Source organism: Berghia stephanieae, chromosome 2 (assembly GCF_034508935.2).
Source record: "Berghia stephanieae isolate SIO BIC M18660-M18661 chromosome 2, UCSD_Bste_1.3, whole genome shotgun sequence".
NCBI lineage: Eukaryota > Metazoa > Mollusca > Gastropoda > Nudibranchia > Aeolidiidae > Berghia > Berghia stephanieae.
This window is the reverse complement of record NC_088361.1, coordinates 63235083-63253911: the sequence shown is the minus strand read 5'-3', so window position 1 is coordinate 63253911 and position 18829 is coordinate 63235083. Positions and strand designations below refer to the sequence as shown.

Sequence of the window (18829 nt, the reverse complement as noted above, 5' to 3'; positions counted from 1 at the left end):
GGGAATGAACTAAAAAATGGAATGAAAAAAGAGTTCCAATAAGAAAGAATAGAGTAGCTTTCATGCATTGGCAATATTTTTAAAAAGGAAAGACTTATATTGGTAAAGTAGGAAAGGACCATAAATCTTAATGACAAATTACCTGGGGTTAGAACGAAAGGTGGTGGTGGAATGAAAACTGTTCCTCCACTGGGTGAGGGACTCGGAGAGCCAGAAGGTCCTGATGAGACTGAGGGAGGCACTGTTGCGTGTCCAGTACAAGAGAGTGCATCCATCCTTAGAGCAATGCCTCCTTGCCATTTCAGAGGGTATAACCGAACTGCAATAGCTGGAACCTCCCGATCGAAAAAGGCTTTGACTGGGGTATTACTGTCAAAGTTGGCAGTGAAGACTTTGGGAGAGCTATCAAGGCTGTCGATGTAAGGCTGGAAATTTATTCCATCAAAGGAAGTACCGATTGTATATTCTGTTACCCACTGAGGTTGATCTGGGCTTCCCTGTGTAACAATGCCAGTGAGAAACTCAGGATTCCTTAAGTCTATTGTTATGTATGGACTTGAATCCGATTGCCTGAATGGAAAGGAGATATGTATAGGATTAGTTTAAATAGCTTAACATAGGGAAAGTTGGAAGCTTTATCGTCGGTTTTATGAAACACTGAAAAATGTAAAACAGGTAACAAATTGAAGAACTTTGAACGTCAAATGATACTTTATTGCTGTTATTGATTTACAATTGGATTTTGGAGTAGCTATGATAAAAGAAATAAAAGTTAGTTTTTTTTTCCCCATGTTGACCTTACTTTATGCACATTTTCTTTTTTAATACGTAATTGGAAGTATCAAAACCCTTTGAGCAGACAGCTCCCACGTGGCTCAATGGTTTAAATTGCTTTGAATAACATACTATATACAATTTAGCCTACAATAAAAACACCTGATAAGCAGACAAATGTAACCACACATTTTTGGGTCAGACAATTTAAGATGTAACAATAAAGATTGTTCTGATCTTGAACCACTCCAAATTAAAAGAAAACACAACAATTCCATAATGGCCTGAATCACCAAGCACAATTTCCCCTAGAAAATTTTATAATACATTCATAAAAAAGACACATACATTTTTGATTGCACAGTTAAGAGTAAACTGCCATTTATATTCTTCTTTTTTTTTTGCCATCAGTCATAGGATAACAGACTTCAAACAGCTCAGGGATTTTTAGTGAATCTGCATGAATTTTTAGCTGCGTGAAAAGGAATCATTTAAATTCTGGACAAGGACTTTTGACAGACAAGTGAGATACAAAATCAGATATAATTATTGAGTAGCAAAATTCAAATTTCTAAAAAGGCTAAAAGCTTTGGGGTCACTATAGTATAGACAGCTCTCTTTCAATGGAGCGTCTTATTTAGCAAGTTGTAAAATTGGGAATTTTACCATTCATTTCCCCCAGATGATATTGAAACGATTGTATCTGATTCAATATTGTCACAACCTAATTATTGTATTACATTGCTTGATCTTTTCCCAGATATGTACTGAAATCAGTAAATCTCAATAAGTTTAATATAGTGCAGTTAGGATTTTTAACGAAGGTTCAGCATTTTGACAAAGAGATAATTAAGAGCCCTCATTGACTGCAAATTAAAGCTAGAATTGAGTACAAATTTATCCTATATGTTACAATGCTCTCATAACCGAAGAATACGCTTCAACAGTCATAACGTCACTTCCCTCGTAATGACGCACGGTAACTTAGTAACTGGCTCTAAACTATCGGAACAATGGCGGACGCCCTTATGGAATATTTCTCCGACGAGCATAAAAGGGTATCCAGAGGGAAAAAAACATTATAAATCTGATCATGTTTTGACTTTTACACATTCTGACCACAAGACATATGAAAAGCTAGCATGAAAAATAAAAAGTACAGATTTTCTTTGTTTAGAACCACGATGGCCGCTGTTGCTGGGCGATGTGACATCAGACTATTGAATCCAATTCCCCTTTACTAACCTGATAGAAAGTGAAAATCAAATATAGTTAATTTGTTAGTGACACTGAAGTACAAATTAAAGCGCTTTGGAGCTAATCTCTCATATAATTCATACCCCATCTTTTGGCAATCCCTCCTTCTGATTTTAAGACTTTCTTATAATTCTGCAACCTTTAGGAAAAGCTTAAAGACACATTCTTTTATAATAAATTTCCTATACAAAATTCTTTTACTTAATACTAAACATTTTACAAGTATATTCATAGGGTCTTAGAGAATCCCAGATATGTAATGCAATAGCATAATATGTTAAATCTGATTATAAGGTGAATACCAGTCTTGTAAAGTGCTTTGACATAGCGAAAAGTCATCATCTTCATCATTGTTATGAAAATATATTTATGAAAGAATCAGCGGCATAGCTCCCCATTTCTTGGACTCCCTTTTCCTAATCAGATAAGTTAACTTTCTTGGGGTGTTCACGACTTATAGCTGCACTTAAATGTTGTCTTTTACATTATAGATTCCATTTTAGTTGATAATAATTTTACCATAACCTATCTCTGTTTTATAGTAATGACATTGCTCTAAGACATTGGGTAGAATACCAAATAGATGTTATTTACTGTCATTCATCATCATCATCATCATCATCTTCGACGTCATCTTCATCATCATCATTGCTATTATTATTATCATCATCATCATCACCATCATCATCATCATCATCATCATCATCATCATCATCATCATCATCATCATCATCATCATCATCATCATCATCATCATCATCATCATCATCATCATTATTCTTATTATTATTATTATTATTATTATTATTATTATTATTAGTATTATTATTATTATTATTATTATTATTATTATTATTATTATTATTATTATTATTATTATTATTATTATTATATTAGCGCTATTATTATTATAATTTATAAATAAATAAAAATATAATAAAATTCCCTTTATTCATTCCATAGGGGAAATTAGTCCCTATGGTTTATTCCAAGGGAAGACTGGAATAACCCTGGTATCAGCTGCAGTGCAGCGCCGCAAATTGAGCTAGGGCGAGGTGACTTGCTCAAGACTGCAGCGGCAGGTGATCGAATTCAGTACCTTTCGGGTACGAAACAAAGACTGTACTGCGCCCCTTATTATTATTATTATTATTCTTATTATTCTTATTCTTATTATTATTATTATTATTATTATTATTATTATTATTATTATTATTATTATCAGCATCATCATGGAATACTTGTTGATCAAATAGTTTTAACCACACAACTTGATCACAAAATGCGTGTATCGTCTGCTTTTATGCATACAAACATTAATATTTAAACCAAATTTAAAAATCGTTTTTAGCGATCTGTACAATTACTGCTGGCAAAATGTTGTGTCAGCCATGCATTACATAATCAGTCGGAAGGTGAAAAGTTTGGATTTGCATTTTTTTTTTTCATTTTCTGAAAGAATATGCTCCCCATAGCATCTTAATCTTTATTTGAAGTAAATCGGGTGAATTTTAATGAAGTTATGGTCAGATGTATGGGAAAAGTATCCAGCAACTTTTCTCAAATTTCATACTTTTTCAACTTGACTAGCTGTAAAAAATATTTAGAAGTGAAATTAAGCTTTGATATTTCCCGAATATGTACAAAAAGGGGTGATTTAATCATTTATGACAAGAACTCATATTTTATAAAAATTGACCTTCTTACTAAACTTGGCAATATCTCAGTTCTCAGTTTTCATCATCCGACTGATTATGTCATTCATTGTCACATATATTGCCAGTGGTCTAGTGGAATGACAACCCGTTTGCGACCTGTAGATTCCAGTTTCAAGTCCCACAGCAGTGAGAGAAAGTCATTGCTGAAAAAAGGCTCTTACTTACTCACATTTTATCACCACATCTTCTGTAAAATAAGTAGCTAGCCATGACCTTTTGTCTCCATTAAAAAGAAATCATATTAGCGCCTTGCAGGCCGCACATCTCATCTTACATGTTTGCAGCATTGGTATGGGAACCCTGAGAAAAATTTTTTGAATGTTGCGCTATATTACAGCTCACACTTTTTGTTGCTTTTCTTTTCCTGTTGGGTTATTCCCGATGAGGATGGTCTCTTTGTTTCATCTGGCATAGCTCCTTCTATTCTCATATTCATATAACACAATAGTACATGGACCTCACTCTTTGCTTCCAATTTCCATAAAATGCGCACCACCCCTTCCTTGTATGAATGGCATACTATTTGGAGTAAACCACTTGTGTATCATTAGTTGTTTGTTGATGAAGTCAAGGAACTGACAACATCACAGGCTTATCTCACACCTTTCACAACTCATCAAAATGACCAGATAACTTATTTGTGTAACTGATAAGGACATCAATCCTGATCTTCATAAATAATACTGTGTATATCCTAGTAGAATCATCCTCTAGACGGAACGAATTTGACGTAACTTTGTTACTGTTTTTAACCATCCACTTTATGAGTAGTTCTCAATAAACTTTATCAATCAGACTATAAACATTCAAGGTTCCATTTTGTGTATTGTTACGATATATCTGGCTGGCAGATGTTATGAGTATTTTGGCTGAATGCAAAGCATCAATCTAATGGACACAATTATTCCTGGTTTCTTTAAAACACCTTTTTTCAATTGTTAACTTCAATTTGTGGCACACAAGACAAGAAAACAAAACAAGTGAAGTAAAAAAAATTAAAATTAAAAAAAAAAAATTAAGCTTTTATATAGCGCAACATCCACACAAAACGCTTTGCAAAGAGTCCAAATCCAACAGCAAAACATAACATAGGACAAGACATGACGCCTATTAGGCAATATTACAATTTTTTCATAGACAATGCTGTTAAAAGCCAGGTACTCATTTGACACCCGAGGACAGTAAAATAATGTGAGTACTAATCAAGAGCCTTTTCCAAGGACTCAACTATGCAGCAAGATTCAAACACTAGACTTTCCAATCTAAAGGCGAGTGTCATACCACTAGAGCACATAACCGCACAAAAAATCTACTAAAAATGTCATGATTTGAAACAATGAAAACAAAATCCCATTGAAAGCTAAAATCCAGAATTACACTAATCATATCCCGTGATCAATATACATTAATTTGTTTGTCTCTTATTCTTACAAACCAGTTTCGACTCATAAACCCTATATAATTTCATTTATAATTAAGTTCTATGAACAAACCCTTATCTTAAAAATATTTAATAGGCCATTTTCTGACTTCCTTCTTTTCAGAAACTTCCACCTTCAAAGCATTTTATTTTTTCTTCTATTTTGGACAATTGAATGAAATAAAGTAAAAAGATTAATTATGTATACCATCCACTTTTCATTTAAAAAATGTCAATTTCGGGACTTAGGGTTTTCCTATTCCACTGCACACATACGGACAATGTGATACTGTAGAAGTTCTATCTTGGACTAACAACATGACCTAAATCAGAATGGGAACTAAGTTTCTAAGAAATCAGCAAGGTAATTGCAGTCTCTACAATGTTCCCAAATATCCTGTCGCGATTATTTTATTAGAGTAATGCAACTTAATGGTTATTCCTAAAGGCACCCTGAGGGAAAATTAAAGGGCTATGCAAAGTCAAACTGCTCCATCCCTTTCCCATTCCGTTCTCTCCCATCAAATAAAAAAATATAATAATCCACAAATGCAGAAAAACCCACAAAATGCCCATCCTTCCTTAAGTAGGTCAAAGGATTGAGCATCTCAGCACTACACCTTTAAGAAAAGCATTTTGTACATTTTCCCAGTCCTATTGGAGGTTGACATTAAATCTGTGGGTCACTGATGCAGAGCAGCAATGTCTTGATCTAAAAAATATACGTGTACCTAAGAGGTTGCATGATTTGTCCTTTGTGCTAATGTATGCCGTTCCATCAAGGGATGAAAAATAATTAGAAAGCATTTCAGCATAGTATAGTAGCCTTTTATGTGCCCCCTATTTGTAGATGTATAGGCTTAACATGACCTAAATTAGGTCAACTACTCGTTCTCAATCAAACACCTAAATGATTTACCCAATGAAAAAATACATTTAGCACATATTTTCCTCACATTTAAGAGGAATGGTGCATCAAGATCCCCTGGTCTAAAGATTTGTGTTTTTGTGTTTAAAGAGTTTTACAGTGCTTGCGACACCTTTGCTTCATTTCAGCGCCAGCCTGGTGTGAAGCAGCATTGTCTTTGTCCTAAAAACATCCTTGTGACTAAAAGCTTTGTATCTCATCCGAATGCCAAATGTAGACAGATACATTGATCAGGAGATATGAGAAGACGTAGGCAAGAATACCAGATCTCAATCAAGTCTATCATTATCCTCATCAGCAGCTGCGCCACCATTACAATCATCATCGTCATTATCATCATCCTCATCATAATCTCCATCATCATAAGCAGCATTGCAAGTAGTAACAACACAAGAGCAATCAGCAACAATTACAACAACATCAGCATCCCCTTTATAATCTAACTTGGATGCCATTTTGTTATTTCTCTCCCATGGATAAATAGTTTATTCAGATTTATGTGCCGTGATAAGGACAGTAATATTTGTTTGTAAAACTATGAACAGGAGCTTCAATGTTCAAGTTATCCATGCTCCAAATATTAGAGTTAAGAGATCAAACAATTGAGATCACCAATGAAAATGACCTTTACACATCTATTTGGCAAAATGTAAACCCTCTACAAAAGAGGAATATGCAAATAAATATATAGCAAAATCTTGGGATGGAATTCATTTCATTAAGTTTTCTCATTTTAACGTAATTTTCAACGACCAGACTGCATTTCTTTCAAATAATCATTTCTCCCTTATTTATCTGATATAACTACAGAACTGACCATTTCAGATTGGTGAAAAATACAAGTCTTAAATTGCATTTAATCGTAGACCAAGCTACCTCAATCACTGCTAGATGAACAGAAAAGCCACAAAGTCTGATGCAATATGGAATTGAATACATTATACCAAGTAAATTATTGGGTAAAAATAGGCTTTATAAGTAAAAGTTGAGAAATGAAAAGATTTTTGCTATGGTTTTGCTAAAAGGATTTTGTTATAAACCTTGTTGAGAGCAGTAAGTGATCAAAAGGTCTTTAAAAATGTAAATCTAAAATCAGAGGACACTATGTTAGGTATTTTTGTTAATAGTTCTTTCACCAACAAAACAATTGTTTTCTTTGATTATCAATTCATTAAAATATTGCAATGCGATTTGAATGATCGAGGAATCTGAGCATGTCTTAAAATTCTTTATGATTACAATCAACTAACTAAATGTTTTAAAGCTCATTTTCACTTTGGTTTAAAGTGATATAATGACTTTTCCATCAGGATATAGTCACAAACATTATGGCACTCATCCACATTCACAACAGAGCAACAAACACAACGAGACTTTGGCACATGAGATATGAAAACAAAATTCTAACCTGGGAACCCAAGCACCCCCATTAGAAGGACCTGAGTGTGTGTTGAACAGCCGAGCTTGATGAGCTTCAAATGCAATGCTCAGGGAAGTTGAGGCCGAAAATTGGTCATTACCAGCAACGTCTTTGCTGAACAATCCCAACAATTCATCACACACTGCATAAAAAAGAAAAAAACATTTACGTTAGAATTTGTCCCTTTCTCATTTTAATCACCATTTTTTAAAAAGTTCTTTATAATTTCCCCCCTCTCTCATGTCATTTAAAACAGTTTAACTTTACAATCCAAACCTTCATCAAGGAGATCTGGTTTAAGAGGTCTTTGTGCCAATGTCTCTTGTGCATTTTTGTGATTACAATCATTGCTCTTCCTTGCACTCTTCACAAAACATTGATTAAAAAAGTGAAAAGTTCCACAAAAATTCTATTACATTTCTTTAATTCATAAAATGTAATACTTTGCAAAAAGAGACAAAATACAATTGATAAAATATATGAAAAGGGGGCATTGAATAACTGATACATGCTAAAATGATGATATAAAATATGAATCATATAAACCGTGTCTTTAAGCACGATTGAAATAAAATATCAAATCAAAATAGGAAAATTCAACTGAAACAAAAATTAAAACAAAACAAAATTATCAAATAAAATAATATAACAGAAAAACAAATGTTTTGATTTCAATAACCAATAGGTTACCTTCACTAAAAATAACTAATCAAATTACCAGTTATTTAATGTTTTATTTTCAATATTAATAAAATTATCGGTAACTTAGTAACAATGCCCCTTACAATATTATATGTACATAATTGTTGAAAATGATTTAAGTCAATTAAGATGCACTATCACAAAAAGGAGCACTTGACACTGGGGCAATCATCTCATTTACCTTTGGTGGTAACTTTAGAGTAGTCAGGAGTAGTGGATTGACCAAAGACACCAGTGGTCTTGCCAAAAGGATTGTCTGAAGGATTAGGACCAGGGCTACCACTGAATCCAGGACCTGGTGTGAGTTTCAAGGTACTCATGGGGATTGGATCACATTGGCCAAACGTTATGTGATCCAGGACACCTTTCCGGCAAATGCTGTAAAATAAAGATTAAAAAAAGGTTTTTAACAATGTCTAAAATTCGCAATTCATGCTCTTTTAGTGCGTGCGGAAAATAAATACCTTAAAATAAGAATCTAAAACATCTTCATATTTTTCAAAAGGTAATTTAGAAAGAGGGCCACGACACCTTAAAATAAGTTCAGCGGCTAATACAAATCTGTTTGAACGGCAAAATAATGAGTCATTATAAGGTTGGCTGTAAATTATTAACTGCTAATAATATGACATATATTTTAGAGCCCAAGAAAATACAGGTGCTGAATTACATCATATGGGATGTCTCGATAGCTCAGTTGGTAGAGCACTCGCTTCACACGCAAAGTGATCAAGATCTATCCCGGGTGCAGTCAAGACCCCCCCTCCCCCCTGTCCGCCCAGCAGTAAATGGGTAGCTGGGCCTGTTAGATCTGGTGTAAAGTACTTTGCAACAGACTAGCATCCTATCCAAAGGGTAGCAAGCAATTGATGTTGTCTGTTCCACGTTATAGAAACAGGGATAAACTCTGGCTCTATGGGCCCAATGGCTATGAAGGACTACTTTTACTTTTTACATCATATGGTTAACTGTGGTTTTCATAGAGATATTGCTTTTCTCTTCAGAAAAAAAAAATCAGTCCTACACACAATCAATAAAAATAAAATGCATTGATGTTTCCCCAATCTTTCTTTGCACACACATATAAATTTCAATAATAAAACGTTTCGATATGCATTGATAGCTGATGATGTTCTTAGACACATCTGAACAATAAAAAACAAAATCAAATAATAAAGAAATCCTAAGAGAAGCACTTTAACAACCTTGCAATATTCCAAACTGCTCTGAATGAGATAAAATTGTAAGTAAAAAAGATTCAAGACCCAATGAATCTAAATTACACAGGCAAATTTTCATATCATTTGAATTGCACTATGAGGTCATTATCGTCTTTTGTTAACTATCAACTTTAAAAAGGGAGGTAAATACCATATTTCACAGCTTTCCCTGCACACAGTTGGATCTTCCACTCGTTCTCCCTCCCTGTATTTCTTTCCATTTATATCACAGGCAGGCGTCTCGCAAAGAGCTTCAGGGATACAACTCACAGGTTCGGATAGAGAGTCATAAACCTGTCAACAAGAATATCAATGCCAATCAAACTTGCTATTGCCTTTCATATCTATATCATCATAGATCAGTTAATAAATGTGATTTAGAATAAAATGTAACAGATTAACTTTTTTAGACAATTAAATCATCCCTTCTTTCAGAGTTTGTTTTTTTTTTCTTTTTTTTTTTTTTTGGGGGGGGGGGGGGGGGTTACCCTACAGTCTTAAATACATTTCTGTACTTTTTACAATGACTGATAAAAAAGATTCACACATTGTTTTAAATGTATATTAAATAAACTGATCCACGCAGACACAATTTAATTTTTTTCGTGAAGTTAGAGGTTAAATATTCTTCTTCCTCCTGCAAATCTGCAAACCACCTGGGGTCGCAGACTTTGGTGTGCATGTTTGTGTTTAGAGTGGCACAGGAGCGATTCTGTCTCTGAACTGTTTAAGGTTCTCAGAGCTAACTACAGGTTGTTCTAAATTCGAATCGTTGAGGAAATAAACGACTGCATTGGCATTGCACTCTTGAGCATGGAATTTGGAATCTGTAATTGTGTCATTTGGTTTTTATATGAAACTCTCTTAAAATGACACCATTAAACAAAACGTAAATGAATAAAATGTTAGAAACTGGTGGGAGTTTTGCTTTAATGCTAGTTTCATTACAACCATTTCAGTGTGTATATTTAGATGAATTATTTGACTTCCATTTTACTGACCTGGCCCTCTGGACAAGGATGTAAATCACAACCCTCAAAACACACGCCTTGGGAGTCCTCACAATCTTTTGAAATCTGATCATAGACAAGTCTATTCTCACATGTCTTCTTGGGACAATTGGAGATGCAAGGGTTGTATGTTTCACAATCTTCACATTGAATAGCTGATGATTGAAGATCATTAAAACAAACATGACTGTTATATCATTTGAATCAGGTCAAATCCTTACAATTTCTAAAAATGGAAATATGGTGAAAAACTTAAATTGCATAACCACTTTGAGCTTTTTTTTAAAGAAAACAGTCAAAAAAATATCTTAAGCTTTTTGAAACAATATCACAAAATCAAACTGAGACAACAAGTTAAATACATAAAAAGTGGTCATGACTTTAAAATTATTACTACATATGATTGAAAATGCATAATCAAATCGCATTAAAACATACATGTAATATTCACAAAACTGATATATCTTAAAACTGTGAATTAAACTGTCATGAAATAATAATTTGAAACAATGAAATAATTGGAGATTCACTCCTTAATTCATTCTTTTTTTTTTTTACTTACGACAAAGATCATTGCTCCTCCACAGGATATTAATGCTATTGATGGCACATTCGTGGGCATATGCGGCTATCGCCGTGCATAAACATTCACAGTCTCCTCCCAAATCACACCCACAGGCATCAAACACACATCTGGAAACATATAAATGTATTTCAATAATCTAAGTAGCATTAATGTCAGAGATGTCTCGTTGTCTTTAAAGTGGGCCATGATCCATGAATAAATGGGTGACAATGATCATAACAAATGGACCTAACTTTAGGTAAGGAATTTCGAACAAATTATCCACATGACTCAGGGGGTAAATAAGTACCTAGGAATAGATAGTGTATGTTATTAAAGTTACAGTACGAAAAATCAAATAATAGGCAACTTTTACAATTGAGATGAAATTTAGTTGCATAGCTAGGAAAAAGATGAAGTGTATTGACACCTGTGAAACCTTATTGTATTCTAAAATTTTCTTTATATCTCATTTTTACCTAATCATAACTAGGGAAAACAACACCTTGATTAGCCTTCACAATCAGGATGTAATAAAAAATGAATTTTAATTGGAAATTGTCTGCAAGTATTACGGCAGTAAAGGGACATAATGTCAAGTACTGAAGCATGCTTTGTCCAACAAGAGAAATAGGAATATTGATGATGTTTAAAAGTTCATCAAACAACAGAGACAAAACTAAAAGAAATAAAAATATTGTCCAATTACCTGTCCTTGTATTGCTTGTAGTCTACAAAGCTATGGCAAGGCGCAAATAAATCTGAACTAATGACAGAGCACTTCAAGTTTGCCCAAGACTTTCGCTGAGGATTTGTCTGGCATGTATCTGTAATTTCTTGGCTCGGGGCACAGGATGATTGTAACCTCCAACTGTCTCCAAAGGATGTTGCCTTTACTACAGGGAAGCCACCTTGGCGTGGAGTGAAATCATCATTCTGATTATGGTTGAAATTACCACACAGGCCTTCCACCTAAATTCACATAGAAAAGCCAATTTTATCAATGATTGAATGCACAAGAAACACTTGATTTATATCTTACAATTATTTACATTTAAAAAAACCCTGAGAGCTGGTAAAAGAAAATGATTATGTTTGATGTCACAAAACTGAACTTGACATCTTGCAAGCTAGGAAAGTTCTAACTAAATCATTTTAAACAGTCACAACCCAGTAAAGTTACTTGACATTTTGTGTATTGATTATAACTATGGCTGTTCCAGCCAGAACCATAAATTATCAATATAAAGTACAAACAAGGAGATATACATTAAGGATGATTTTTTATCAACACTTTTTTTTTAAATTAAAAAAGAATGAAATATCTTTTATGTTCAACTAACCAGTCCAAGATGATCTGTTGACAATCGCACATACACCCGTGTGCCTTTGTCCCATTGGAGAGATAATCCAAAAGGAGTTGTTATGTAGACCATGTCACCAATTTCCTTAACTGTAAATGGTGATCCTGGTTCCGGTTTCACTGACTGGCCTGTTGCAAAACAACAATAAATTATCATACATATAAAGTCATCATGCTGCTATTGAAAACACAAATCACCATTTTTTCATTGACTTTCTCTTTAGAAGGCTAAAAGAGTAATGACTGATGGATATGTTTATGGAATACTTTCAATATCTAAAAGTTATTTTTAATAGAAGTTTCATATCAAACAAATAAAACCCAATCAAATCGGAAAGAAGAAAGATAACATAATTTTCACTAAATAACGACCAGCAAATTGTAGTGACCAAATAAAGGAATGAAGCAAAATCTAGGGAAGTTTTGATTATCATTATTGTTATTATTATCACGTAGCATTCACAGATAGATATAAAAGTCAAACATTTGAACATGAATTTGTGCTAACCTAAAACAAGTGGAAGACGGAAGAAGTCTGGTGTTCCCTCTTTGCCAACAACAATCTCCAGTTGTTTAGTGCAAGTCACTCCTGAAGTACCACACTGTGTGTTTTTTGTAGTGACCATGAAGTTGTAAGGACTGTTGTCAGTTGATTGAACAAGAACGTAATCACAGGCTCCCTGGAACTCATAATGGCGTCCATCGAATGTAGTGTAATGGGACTCACCATAAGCACTACATGTTGATGGACATGGCTTTTGGTCACATTGCCATTGACGACCGACACAAGTACTGAAACACAGTAGATTGATGGGGAAAAAAGTAGATCAGTCAAACTTTATATTCACTTTATCATTAATCTTCAAAATCTAAAAATATCAAAAGTGATTTTTACTTAAGAGGAGTCCAGAAATGCTTATGCCTTAAAAAATGTAGAATAAAAAAACTGACCCCATTATCTTAAACTTGCAACTTTGAGATCCATTTCTCCTTAACTAGTTGTCTACTAGAATATCGAATTGAACATTAAACAATAAAAATACTAGTAACATAACAATAGGGCATTATTTAAGAACATTTAGTATTTTGTTTCTTCTTACAACATAAATTATCTAAGACAAGACTGCGCCTTCATTCTTTAACAAGTTTTGTTAAAGAGAAAAAATAAGCCACAACAACCTATAAGGTGGAATTTTCAACAACAAATAAAAAAAGGAGTGTAAAGTAAAATTCAGTTTACCATTCATTGCAATCTTGGATATATTTCTCCCCCTCATAATAAGCTTTTCCAGCATGATGGCATGGGCACATAGATGCATTGACACATTTATCTCCATCGAGGATGAAACCTGGGATACATTCACAGCCTTTCTGGCAATTGGCATTGCTGCATGAGGGTGGGTTGTACTGATTTTCACAAGTTAGAGGACAGTTTGACATGCATTCCGTAAACACAGCATTGTCCTCACATATAGGTTGAACCTTCTTGATGGAGGCACCATCTGTAAAACTGATCTTGGAGCACTGGAACTTTCCATTTGTGCATACACTAAAAAAAAAAAGAAGAAAAGATATGATGCATTTATGAATAGACTGAAAGAAACAAATTTTCGTTGAAATATAGATGACTATTTTAAAAGTCTACTTGGTAAAAGCAGAAGGGTATTATCCTTTATTTAATTAACACCATCAATGACAAGAATAGCATAAATGGCAGATTTATGTATAGAAAATAATAACATTAATGGCAATTTGGAAAAAGAAAATCTGCTCATGAGTTGCAGGTCTGAATTTGTTTTTAAAAACTAAGAATCAAACCAACAACAAAAAAGTATAATAATAAATATTGATACTTTTCACATTGCTATAAAAGATGAAGATTATTCTATGCAAGGATCGATAATTTAATACTGACAAAAATAAGTACCAGATTTCAGATCCTTGAAGTGTTGTGTAACCTGGTGGATAGTCTCTGCCTTGGAAAATACATGGACACTCAGAGACTGATACACAAGTACCGTCAGCATTGAGCGTCATTCCGTCAGGACAGTTACAGCCTTCCACACACTTCTGGTCACACAAATCATCGACGTTGAGGGCAATGTCTCGGCAAGTGTGTTCACATGGCTTTCCACATACCTGATATCCTTGCCCAGGGGGACACTGCAACACTGTGAGTTTGGATAAATATATTTATGTATGACATGCATTCACCTTCACTAAGATGTTAGCTTGTATTATATAGTTAGAAATACTTATTCTAAAAACATACTAGGACAAAGATCTCAATACAATTCATTATTTAAGGATTTTTCTCATTTTTATTGTCCACCCTACTCCTCCTTTTTAAACCAAAGCACAAGTTAATCAAAATTTTACCCTCCATGTGCTATTATCTAAGGAAGATTCTTTAATGTTCTTACGAACAAATTTAGCAAAGCTATCAAATAAAGCATCCAAAATAACTATGTAATCTAACACCTATTGTCAATAATAGATTCTCATGAAGTAGTTGATACGTTTATTAAAACGTGTAGAATATTTTTCAATCAATTGCAAGGCCAATCTGACCATTTAATATGCACTAAAACAACAAGCTTGAGGCACAGGCAAAATGTGTGTAACAGAATTTTTGTTTACTCAGCATGCTTGTGAGGAGCTCAAGCAATTGATCCACTAAACCCCCAATAAAATCAATAATTGTACCACACACATCTTGTCACAAAGACATGAAATGGTGTACATGAGACAATGCTAAACAAATCAGAAGGAAGATTGCCAGCTCAGGAGGTCTGAGGTTTAATCCTCAATTAAGGCAGACTGAATTTTTGTGAGTATTTTAAAAATATTTTTTCTACTTTTGTTTGGCACTATTTCATAACACTTTTTCAAATATTTAACTTACACCAGTGCCTGCTCCCAAACTTTTCATTAACACGAAAATCAAACATCAAGTCCATACTTCAAAATAACAATAATTTTAAAAAATATCATAACTATTAATGCTTTTCCTCATACATACTGCATTCAGAAATTTGAAGTCTCCAATCAATTTTTACGCCTTGAGCAGCACAAGCATCAGCGTAGCCACCAATGTTAGGACACATGCAATCCTTCATGTTTTCTGTGCAAGCACACAGATCGTACACACAGTCTTCATAGTATGGATTGACATCCTCTACATTATGGCAATCTGGAAAAAAAAAATAGTTGTATAGAATTATTCAAGCTTTGAATATGGAATATGTGTGTGTTTGTTTGTTTGCTTTGGTATGCATATAAGTTTGCTGATAAGGGGGTGAGCATTCTGAATGAATGCATATACAGAGGTGTGTGATGTGTTAAAAATCTGCATATCAAAATTGGTCAAAATTTGTGAACATGTTTTTAAAAAATTAATTTTAGTAATTAGTTAAATAACAATTTTTTTTTAAAAAGTAAACAATACAAGACTTGTGAATCTAAATAGGTGGGCATATGGGGTTTTTATACCTAATATTGTGTTTTGTTTCGTTTATTTAAATTCAAGATGGGAAATGTCAATAGAAATTTATTTTATTTTATTCAGACTTACTTTTGAAAATATCACTCTTCATCTTGCTGCAGAAGTCTACAGCCTGAATTTTTCTTTGAGAGTTGACTTCACAAGGGTCTGGTTTTGAAGTAAGAGGCATATCTCGACATGATTGTTCTGTTTTCCAGTGATTTCCAAAAGCATTTGGGATAGTTTCAACATTGCCTTGCAAAGTCTTGAAGTCGTTTTGTTGATTGCCATCATAAGTTCCACACATACCAATTGTTTTTCCCATGAAAGTTGTTGGTGCCTTAATGTATGCACGAGTACGTCCATCCCACAAGATTGTGACACCGTTGCTCAGTTTGGCCTAAAAGGGAGATAAATAACATCTCAACATGTTAACACCTAGTTTTATGGAATTCATTGCTCAAGATGTTCAATTCAATGTTTTCATGGTTTCTCTCAAATTAAAATTATAGGATGGCAACATAATAACCTATAGGGAGAGGAGAAAAAAATGTATATTTAAAAAGTATTGAGAGTAATTCAAAACCCTTATATTTGCTAGGGGTTTTTCTGTTACACTGACAGGATCATATCAATAGTAAAACATTAGTAAAGCTATATAAAAATCTTTTAATGTTGAAGATGCAACACAAAGCAAAAGTGCTGAACATTTTTAATAGGAATTACAGTGATTCAACAAAATGATGCCTGGTTTTAATGGATCAATATTTGAAGGTAGTAAATCTTCTATCAAAAAAGTAAAGAGAAACATTCATTTTTTAGTTCAACTTGGCATTCTTGCTTAAAAAGAGTTGACTTCAGGATAAAGTAGAAATTGCACCATAGCGTAACTTTTTTATGGCAAAATAAAAAAAATAAAAAAACAAAAAAAAACAAAAAAAACAAAAAAAACAATATACATAATAAGTGAACCACCATCTCAATCCAGTATTATGTAAGATAACAAAATATGACTTTGAAGTTAAAATGGTCAGAAGTGTAACATTTTATTTTTTAGCTTTTTAAGAGTGTGACTCTCTTTTCGATAAAACAAAAAAAGTGTAAGCATATGTCTCATATTTCTTGCTATGACTTCAATTTTTACTAACCAAACCGACCTGACATAATACCATTTTGAGGCAATGGGTCACATATATTCTTTACAAACGATGAAGAAAAATATATTTCACTAAAGCCATAACACAAACAGCAATTTAAGTCTATTATACAAACCTGCATGAAAAGGGATGAGACCATTGAAATTTTAATTCCAGGTGCTTCATAAGGTAATGTCGTGATTTCTCTTCCATTAATGAAGACTTGATGGTTGTGATCTAGTCTAATATTCAAACCATTGATGTCCACACTGATCCCTCTGGTACAAGAAGCATCTCCGTGTCCACACTGAATGTTGTCTGTGATGATACTAAAGTCTCTGTCCTTCATCAGGTAATAGGAGCAAGTACCCATGAAATTGTAACGTTTGCCATCAAAAGTTTGGTAATGGGGATCTCCAGTTGCAGAGCAAGTTGCTTCACAAGATTTTCTTGTACAGTCCCATGTTCCAGATTTGCAAGTGCTGGGGATGAAGAAGATTCCATTCTAGTTTGCATTGTTATGCTCTTTTTAATGCAAAAGGTATGTGACATGAGATAAAACGTTAAATCTACAAACATTAAAGACTCAATTGTCATTCTTTCACTCATTTTCACTTTTTCAATTAGATTTTCTTTTACTCAAACTTATGTGAATCTCTAGTTTTATTTTACACTTTTACAATGCAGCATCAAATACAAGTTAAGAACTGAAAAACAGATAATATATTCATTTGAAATCATTTAGATTTCTGATGCAAAAAGTGCTCATTTCTTGAGTCCTATATTCTAAGAATATATGAAATATTATTGTTATTATTCATATTAATTTACTTCTTTTGGCAAAACTTATTTCATTGTAAATATGATAGAATACGTTTTTTGTTCAATATGTCTTTTATAATTGTTTCACCATTTAAAATCTAAAACATTTTAAAATGAGTAATAACAATTTCAATGCTTTATCTTTTAAATATTATTTTCTTCAGCTAAAATTAATAGATTTCTTAACTTTACACAGGGATTTTCCTTACCATGTGTTACATTGTCTCAGGATTGTCTGTCCTGGTGTGTATGAGCGTGAGTTGTGTTCACATGGACATTGGTCGACCTGCACACACTGGCCATTTTGAAGTACTTGACCATCAGGACAGAAGCAGCCATCAACACAGGTTGAATCAGAGCATGCTGCATTGGCATTTGAGCAATCCTTGATACAAGGACTTCCACACTCTTTATAAATCATACCACCACTACAAGATACTCCTGAAAATGAATATAAAAGTTTTAAGTCGTCTACGAAGTTTTGCAAAACTGCATTGTTGCAATATCTAATCAAGTCATGCCACAAGCCACTTGTCATTAATGACACAAGCTTAAGATAAAGTTTACTGTTTGTCTAAGTAGAAATCTTCCTCACAAAGTGTGGCATTTAAAATGGGGTTCAAAGATATAAGCCATGTTTAGAGCCATAGTCGATTGGAAGAAAGGCAAGAAAATGCCTTGCATCAATATGTTTAAACTTAATCTGAGTGATTACAACAATGTTTTTTTTGGGTGCTGGGTGCAAGACGATTACTTTTATAACCGCTATAAAACTTATGCCTATTCTATCTGATAAAAATAGAAATGGGCAAGAAACAAACTGAAACTGAAAGGCAATTGTTTTTTTCTTTTCTAACATTTCACTTTCTAAAAATCACTCTTAACTTATTTCCTGTATTGTTAATGCATGAAACATTAAAAAAAACAAAAAATAATTGAACCTATTATCAATGTCACAAACTGTTATTGGCAATGCGTCGGGTTTACTTTGATATTAATATCTTAGTCCT

General features: G+C 33.4%; 1 protein-coding gene across 3 annotated transcripts in view; it reads right to left on the bottom strand.

The window, feature by feature from the left end:
• The window catches only part of LOC144965316 (uncharacterized), a 115934-nt gene that overhangs the window by 76474 nt on the left and 20631 nt on the right, over nt 1-18829 (bottom strand). For all 3 annotated transcript variants that reach the window (XM_078900541.1, XM_078900540.1, XM_078900542.1), the window contains 15 exons: nt 18029-18260; nt 17134-17479; nt 15952-16261; nt 15400-15570; nt 14305-14548; nt 13618-13926; nt 12886-13169; nt 12358-12506; nt 11724-11986; nt 11012-11142; nt 10441-10604; nt 9591-9733; nt 8401-8597; nt 7506-7659; nt 143-570 (listed from right to left, as the gene is read on the bottom strand). In XM_078900541.1, the coding sequence (XP_078756667.1) occupies nt 143-570; nt 7506-7659; nt 8401-8597; nt 9591-9733; nt 10441-10604; nt 11012-11142; nt 11724-11986; nt 12358-12506; nt 12886-13169; nt 13618-13926; nt 14305-14548; nt 15400-15570; nt 15952-16261; nt 17134-17479; nt 18029-18260 (3525 nt within the window). The remainder of the gene's footprint in view (nt 1-142; nt 571-7505; nt 7660-8400; nt 8598-9590; nt 9734-10440; nt 10605-11011; nt 11143-11723; nt 11987-12357; nt 12507-12885; nt 13170-13617; nt 13927-14304; nt 14549-15399; nt 15571-15951; nt 16262-17133; nt 17480-18028; nt 18261-18829) is intronic.